The 9,247-nt window shown below is 33.4% G+C and overlaps 1 protein-coding gene across 1 annotated transcript; it reads left to right on the top strand.

Moving 5' to 3' along the window:
• The first annotated feature begins 3,336 nt into the window (after window positions 1–3,336).
• On the top strand, window positions 3,337–4,601 carry LOC125499641 (non-specific lipid-transfer protein-like). The gene is made up of 2 exons (XM_048648680.2): window positions 3,337–3,772; window positions 4,404–4,601. Exons 1-2 carry the CDS (start codon window positions 3,432–3,434, stop codon window positions 4,411–4,413), a joined length of 351 nt encoding a protein of 116 aa, XP_048504637.1. The 5' UTR covers window positions 3,337–3,431; the 3' UTR covers window positions 4,414–4,601.
• Window positions 4,602–9,247: the final 4,646 nt, after the last annotated feature.

The raw sequence follows: 9,247 nt of genomic DNA, 5'->3' as shown, positions 1-9,247 counted from the left end.
AGTTCGATTCCTGGTAGTTACACATTATTAAATTTTTGAATGAGATCATGAGCATGTGTATTAGAAAGGTTGAGAAGAGTACCACGTGACACCATTACTATAAAAGGAATGCCTTTTAATATAGGCGAAATTGGCTTCAACACCCTAAACTATAGTGCGAGTGCACCAAGCAGCCCCAACTAAGGTGTTGTTTGGTTGAGTTTATTTGGATGGATTGGAATGGATGTCATACTATTAAAAGTCATACAAGTGTTTGGTTGATGTAATTTGGTATGGAACCTCATACTCCTTGGATTCTAATCCCACCCCAAACCCCCTGAATCTCATACCCACCAACCCCCCAAAGTTTCTAACTCCATTCCTGCAAGTATCAAACCCTAAAGTAGAGGAAGAGAAATTTCAACTACCTATTTCTTCTACTCTAGCATTGTTCATCTCCTTCAGTGTCGTTTTCTACTTCGACGTCATTCTTATTCCGCGACAGCCATTATAATGGGTGTTTTCATTTTTTTTCAACTGTAAATAATAGGATTTTTTTTTTGTTTTTGAATTTTTTTTTTTGGAAAATTTATCTAATTTTCTAGTTAGTGGCATATTGTTCTCTGATGCTTCCTTCCGTGTTGATTGAATAATGCTCCTTCGTCAAACCTCTTCTTTGTTTATTCTTTAATCTGATACTGCTTCGTCTTCTACTTTCTTTTCTTTTTTTCTGGGTATTTTTTTCTTTTTCTTTTCTTCTGGGTATTTTTTTTTCATTTTCTTTTCTTCTAGGTCTTTTTTTTTCTGGGTCTTTTTTTTCTGGATATTTTTCTTCTTCTTATCTTCTTTTCTTTTCTGGATATTTTTCTGCAAATTATTGTATAGTTTTAGTGCTAAATTCATACTTCATAATATTCTTAGAGTTAAAAATAAAAAAATAAAAATTTAAACTAGACTTAGAAACCATTCCAAGATTAGACCAAACACTTTGAATGGACATATGATCCATTACAAGATTGAACCAAACAATTTAGAATGGGTATGGGTATATGAATCCATACCATCCTGGTATGTATCTCCATACCATTCCATTCCATTTTTATGAACCAAACAGGCCCTAAGAGTTATAGCGAGAACAACCCTAAAGTACGGACATGGGTATAGTCCATACCATAAATGAGGTAGGTGACCGAAACTCTCACCGGCTATAAGTCGAGTACTAGACATTGGGCAGCAATAGAAGTGCTTTCCTTGATTGTGGTTGAACTTCTAAGTAGTTTGGACTACTGCAGTCAATCGATGTCGGCAGTGTACACTACCATTACCTAAACTGGTATTTGAATTCTTCTTGAAACTTGAAGATGAAGCTAAGCTTATTGTTGTCATGCAGATTTCAGTCTTTCAGAATTTAGGGTTCATTTAGGAATAAATATGGAATTAGAGAAAGTAAGAGGAAAATTGGGAAAGAAAGTCTTTGTCTTTAGTCGACGAAGGAGAAAATGAAGGCACATGCCTTCTTTTTGTTTTAAGTCATAGTAGGGGATGTTTGGTGGACCACCCTCGCTATAGTTCAAGTTGTTTAGGCCAATTTTTTCTTTAATATATTTGTGTAGACTGTTCATCAAAGTTTGGAACTAAGCACATCAACAAGTAGGACCTATGGGCTCATTGAAGGGTGAAATTGCTTATTAGCTACCACCAATTATTAAAAATACCAGACTTAAATATTAATCTATTTTCTTAACGTCATCTTAGGGGTGGAAAAAAAAACTGAAATACAAATACCTCATAAGTCATACATGTGCTTGGAATTCGTAAATCGGAGGCTTAAAATTATGATTCCGTAGCGAATTTGTAAATTAATATATCATATTTCAAAATTATACTTATTATTATATGACTCTAAGCCAATCTTACCTCAAAATCATTACAACTAATGCTAACTAATTAGTCATAGTAAGCTCATTAATTATGTACCCAATGTGACAATAGTACGGGAAAAACTTCGTCTACCCACTGGGTAATCTACCCACTAGCTAGAGATATATATTAATAATAAGTGAAGTCCAATTCAGCAGAATTATTTATTTTTTTAATTTTCTATTTCTAATGGGTAGTCTATAGGGGTGTGAGCGGACTGCGAAAAGTCCAGAGTCCAATCCAGTCCAGTCCAAACTTGTCGGACTGGACTGGACTGAAAATTTTTCGGACTGGACTCGGACTCAAATTTTTGAGTCCAAATATTTTTGGACTGGATTTGGACTCATCTCTTTGGAGTCCAATAAGTCCAGTCCAGTCCAAATATATTTTTATATATAATATATATTTAATACATATATAATGTATATATTAAAAAAAATTGATACTATTTTTAAAATTTTGGATTTTTCAACCTTCCCTCTCTAAATATTTCAACTGGCGTCAGACAATTTTACTTGGTGCCAGACTATTAAGCTTAGCTTCATTTGTTAAATAAGTAAATTATACTAGCAATATTGCAGTAGTAGGCTAGTAGCCGACTAATTCTATCTCACTTCACTCCTTAATCCTTACTACTCACTTCCTCTTGCTCTTCATTTTCTTTCTACCTAGCTGTCTCGACTCTCGCATTCTCTATTTCTCCCTCAGATTAATTATCAATCTCTTTGCTTCCTCTCAACTTAGATCAAGGTAAGCATCTAATTCAACTTTTTATGCATAGTATTTTACTTTAATTTAAGATTTCAATCTAATTTGTGGATATTGATAATTGAATTAGATGTCAAATGCTCAAGCATCTAAAAAAAGTTGTGAATCATTGAATCTAAATCGGAAAAATTATATAATAATCGGACTGGACTGGACTGGATTCGGACTCAAGAAAAAATTATCGGACTGGATTGGACTGGACTCAAAAAATATTTGGATCGGACTTGGACTCAATTTCTCGAGTCCAAAAAGCTTTGGACTGGATTTGGATTTGGCAAAGTCCAATCCAGTCCAATCCACTTACACCCCTAGTAGTCTACCCAGTGAGTAGATGTAGCAATCTCCCAATAGTACATGACCCAACTTGACCTAAAACTAAACCAAATTACTCATTTCCTTCAAACCAAATTACTCATACATGAACCATATCAACTCATATTCAAACCAATCTTTCGGCCACCTGTAATCTGAGTCTTAAATGACTTATAAATCAAACAGGTGACTCATCATATGACAATCACTTAATCACCAACATAAGCGTATTAGCATTCAATAATCATCAACTAGACAACTACCAACGCCCAACACACAATATGAAGGACAAGGTTAACTTTTAAGCCCTCCAATCACAACACGTGAAACCTTCTATAAATAGAACCCACAACAACATAGCTAACAAACCACCAAACAGCCAACCAAAAATCATTCTCCAATCTAAACCAATACACATTCTTTAGCCAAAATCAGTGAACCAATAATCAATAATGGCTATTTTGATGAAGTTAGCTTGTGCAACTTTGATGTGCATGTTGGTGGTTGCACCACATGCTGAGGCTGCTGTAACCTGTGGTCAGGTGACGAGCAGCCTCCTCCCATGCTTGGGCTACCTTCAGGGAGGCGCTAGTCCGTCTCCGGCGTGCTGTGGCGGGATTAAGTCCCTCAATAGCATGGCTTCCACCCCTGCTGACAGGAAAACTGCTTGCGGATGCCTGAAATCTGCTGCTGCATCTGTTAAGGGTATTGACATGTCTGCTGCAAGTGGACTCCCTGGTAAATGTGGTGTCAGCATTCCTTATCCCATTAGCACCTCTACTGATTGCTCCAAGTAAGTTTCTGTTGTTATATCCCTCCAAATTGATCATTATGAATAATAGAACCATCGACTTAAGCTTCTGGTTGAGTTAGTTCTTTGATATGGTAGCAAAGCCAGCATGATATAAAGTTCACAAGTTCAAATCTCATCAACTCCTCCTTTGTAAATGGAATATTTATCGTTAGGTATGATGGAGCCATGTGGTGCATCCACAGTTCAAATCCAATGGGCTCTTGTGTGAAGGGGCGTGATAAGTATAAAACTATTCATGTGACTCCAACCATCAAATTAAACTTTTGGTTGAGTTGGTATTTTGACAATGAATAACATCTAAAAGTCACTCGGCTAAATTGTTTGTTGCTCGGACTCAGGGTAATATAGAACACGTAAAGATAACCAAATACAAAATATATGACTTAGACTATCGTATGATAATTTTCCATGAATATGTCGAATGCCTATTTTCGAAGTTTGAGGATCTAACACAAATACTTAACATAGCTAGTTTAATTTGTGTCAAATAGAAAAAATTGAGTAACAATATTATTTTGAGCCGAGCTAGCTAATATAGTCTATGTATGGATATTGCAACATTTTCTAGCAAATCTAACTCGTTTCTTTGATTAAACGTCTTATTTTGCAGGGTGAACTAGACGGATAATCAAGTTCCATGGAAGCACAAGAAATTAGATCTCAGTCTATATAGTAGTGTGTATGCTGTATAATAAGAAAAAGAGTCCTTATGATGAGACTCCACCACGACTAGATTGTGTACTTGCAATATATTTGCGTCTTTGTAACTTATATACTATAGTTGTTAAATGCTACGTTGCTTCTACTATCTACTATGTTGAATATCCAATTCAGTCTCCTAGTTATGGAACCAGGTTTAAATTAAAACTATGATAGTGTTAATTAGCATGAAGGAATTAACTCGATTAGAAGGGTTGTTTACCAACTCTAAAGACAAAGTCTAAACCATCGAAACATTATTGTTAGCTAACAACTGCTTTCTTTAATTTGAAAGGACTTTAAGTGTACAACTTCCTTGGAAAAAATAATTGGCTGAAAAACTTGAATCATTGAGGAGTACATATTCTTGGTAAAACAAAGGTTAATTCAGCTCATTTGGTTATTTTTCATTTCAAGAGTTTCAAATGAACAGAAAGTTAACCTTAAGGTTTGATATATTCGAGTAAAAATGTGCTCGGACTAATTATTAACACATGGTGTTTCACAATACTATATATCATTTTTGTAATAAACTGGCAACGAATTAATCATGAGACTAGTTATTGGATCCATCTCATGAAAAACTATATTGTAATTTTGTCGTAGAATTTTAGATGCAATAATAAGTTGATTTTTTCAGAAACAATTTCTTAGCATCTAGATCACAAGCACATTAGACATAGTATTATACTAGTACAAATCATGATTATAGTAGATGTTATACCTTTGATACGTGATTCCTCAAGCAAATGGTCTCCTTCTAGATTGGAGATCTTAAAACATTAAGTGTCGTTCCTCTTACCTCTATTAGTGTTGGTCCACAAGTACAAACTGTATTTTGATATGAGAGGAGGAGCAATTCTCTTACTTTTAATGATAGTAGGCCGCATTTTTGAGGAAGAAGAATAATGAGTATTGCTTTAATATTTCCCATAACCATCACACTAATTATATATAGATATTATAATTAGGTGACATAATTATGTGCTTAACGGGCAATATCAACACATACCTTATAGCCTTCCCATCCGTAACTATATAATGCATGTGTTTCCTCATAGGACCCAATTATCATTAGTCGTAGGCGTCATCTTCTTAGCCTAGAAATCGTAATTATTCTAGCAACCTAAAATAATCGAATATATAATCTTCATAATTTGTCCTTTTTATTTAGATAATTGCACTTAATCAAAAGACAATTCCTTCATTCATTTTTCTTTTAATCCATACATTTTGGCTTTTGCGCTGGACAACATATAATTATGACATTTAATATCTTTAGTTATGACCAGTGATTATTGTAAGCTCAATGAGGAGCTAGATTCATATTTGTAATGGACTGTGTGTAATTCTCGGAGTTAATTAGAAAACCTCCTCGTCATTAGGTGTGGTATCACTATGAAAGTTTCCTTATTCTGAGAAGGAATACCTAGTGACCAGTCATATCATTAATAAAATGCAAATATGAATTATCAAAAGAAAGATCTTTAATTATGAATAAGAAAAAATTATATAAAATATATGTTGATATTTCAAAATGATATAGTATAAAACTATTCCTGGAACTCCAACCACTAGCTTGATGGTTGGAGTCCCAGGAATAGTTATATACTCTATTACAAAAATATATGTTGAGACGAATATGTCAAGATTTCACAAGACTATATTTTTCCTTACGTATAATTTTAATCACAAATAGTATATATATGGTTAAAGTGAAGCAGGTGAAGATCAATATCAAAGTACAAAGTATGTATGTTGATTCGAAAAAAAACAGAAGAGTAATCAAATTGATGAATTTTAACTGTGCAACCGACACCCACCCTATCCCTTTTAAAAAAAAACCCTTAAAGTAGGTCGATTTTTAATTAAGATGATAGTTAAAATAGCTAGATGGATTAATCAATAAGTACAAGGCAGGAGGGAGAGGTGGTAGCTCAGTGAAGTACCACTCCGAATTTTAGGGTATTGCCCAGGGTTTGAATCCTCATTCCAATTAACAATATGTTGGCGCATTGACTTTTGGGTTGTTTTTCCTTATATCCAGACTTTCAGTTGGTGTTCCTGCAGGCTAGTAGCTTAACAAGAGTTGGTCTTTAGACCAATTATCTTTCCTAATAAAAAAAAGTACAAGACGAGACTTATTTAAGCATTACAAACAAAATGGAGGTTAAGACCATATTCTTATGTACACATTCGGTAGTCAAGGAAACTAGTGTTAACATATAGTAACAAGGACGGATCTAGGATTTTGAATTGAGTGTCCTACCTAATTAAAGCAAACTAAACCAATGAAGTACATGATGACTATAGTATACAAATCGGACTTTAGTTTTTATTACACATACCAACAATACTGAGAAGTTGAGTTTAGTGGTGACATATCCAAACTTTATATTTCCTCTATTTCTTAATAGATGCATCATATTGACTGTGCATACATATCTTGTTGAGACACAATTTTGACCATTAATATACTCTATTAGATATTATAAAAAATTATAAAAAAATTAATATTTTGAAATTTGAGATTAAGCTAACAACAATTAAGATAACAACATTTATCTTAACAATTTAGTAATTAAATATGCTCAAAGTTGGTACCCAAAAGTGTGAAAGTAAATCTGATGTATCTATTAAGAAACTGATGAAGTATTCTTCAAGTAATTTATTCGAGACACTTTTATTATATTAAATTATAATACGCTCTCGGTCTTTAATAAATACAATAATGTGATTTCATGTCTATCAATAGATAATTTAACCATTAATATCTTTAATCATCTATACTAATGCTTATAAAAAGTCAATCTCTATAAAATATAAATAGAGGCGAATCAAAAACTTCACATAATAGTATTTATCAATATATTATACTAAAAAAATCAGTTAAACCTGATACAAAGTTAAATCGCTGCATTTATCTTAAAACGATGAAGTAACTAGTAAATTAGAGATGTTTACGGACCGGACGACCCACTAAGCCCGCACAGACCACCCCGTTAAAGTTGCGGGCTTGGACAATAAATTTTGAAAAAAATTTCTAAATGGGTAGACCGAACCCGGCCCGCTAATATTAATGGACGGATATGAATAACCTCAAATATATCGTGGGCTACCCCGCCCGACCTGTTTATCATAATATCTAATTTCTATGAAATTTAATTTTTTAATCTTGCTAATTTAGTGTTGATTTATCTTTTGGGATATATAGTTTATTTGCACTGTAACACATAATTATATTTATTCTTACCTTTACAACTTAATTTGTCATCCTCTAATATTTTTTGTACAAAATCTTTTAACTTTCTCTTTATCTTTCATTGTGATTATCAACTTTTTTCTATTTTAACCAAAATTATGTTTTGATCTATATATATTAAAAGAAATTAGCTAGACTTATTTGAAAAAAATAAAGATGTTAATAGGCCCGCGGGCAAGCCCTCCCTTTTATTAAAGCGGGTCGTGGACAAGTAGTTAAACTCGCATAAAAGGGCTTGGGCTAGGCATATTAGGCTCGTTGGACAAAAAATTAAGGTTAGGTCCGGCGCACAACCGTCTAAGCCCGCAAAATCACCTCTATAGTAAATGCATGATATTATAAGAAAACAAATGGACCGATACTTATAATAGGATTCAAAATCAAGAGGGATGACTAGTTGACTACACTTTAAAATTATAAAGAAGACAAATAATAGATCCGCCCCTATACACCAATGATAGTCATGCACTGATGATATTGGACTATTGGTAACAAAACATGAACTAAGATAGAGTACTTTTAACAATTTGTAAAAAGGATTATGTGGAGATAAATTGAACTATAAATAAGAAAATTTTCAAAACTGCATTCCGTCGGTGATTTATGACTTTAGGCTAGTAATCTAGACTGATATCTTTTTGTTTATACTCTAGTCGATGATCTCTCATCTATTAAATTCCATGATTCTCATTCCGGCTGCTCCAACGTTGATATGGTGCATGCATTTGCCTTAGACCACCCAAATCATAAGTGGACAGGACTCCATTTTCTTATTTAACCTAAGATTACCTCAAAATGTAGCAACTTGACCTACTGAAACAAATTTCCACCCGTACTGAAACCGATTTTAATCAAACTCTTCATTTGAAGTAGACTTACAATATTGCATTGTTGTGCATCTATCTTCGATGTGAATGAGATACGCATCATATATCTAGTACTCTTTCAGCAATTTACTTATAAAACTAATAATGCTTCTTATTCAAGTTCGGAGCGAGTTGGGTTCATTCATATATATGGTATTCAAGTCACAAGTCGGTCTACTATCACTCAAAGGCAAGTATAACAATTATTAAAGAAACATCACTATTACATAACTCAAGGTCTCTAATCTATATATAGTCAATCATTTTAAGTAATTAAAAACTTCTAGTAGCTCAACAAGGGAATTTATCTCTAACATTGGATCATATATTCAGATGTCCTTAAAATACAACACGAATCCTTTGGCTAAAAATATGCCATGGGATAATGTTTTCTCTTCCAAAAAATCTCGCAAAGAAACTAAGATAATAATTTCTTGTTATTTTTAAAAATTATTTTTAAAAAGTTAAAATCATAAAAGAAATTCAATACTCAATTTCTAGCTACCAACCAATGATGCCAATGCCCATCCCCTTAGTAAAGCCACAAGCTAAGGTTCACTTCCCAATACTCCCACCTCCCTTAACTTCAACCCCTTGACTCTACTATAAATAGAACCACCTTAGGGA

Source organism: Beta vulgaris, chromosome 7, assembly GCF_026745355.1.
Source record: "Beta vulgaris subsp. vulgaris cultivar EL10 chromosome 7, EL10.2, whole genome shotgun sequence".
NCBI lineage: Eukaryota > Viridiplantae > Streptophyta > Magnoliopsida > Caryophyllales > Amaranthaceae > Beta > Beta vulgaris.
The sequence above is the reverse complement of the archived record's forward strand: the minus strand, read 5'-3'. Positions and strand labels throughout refer to the sequence as shown.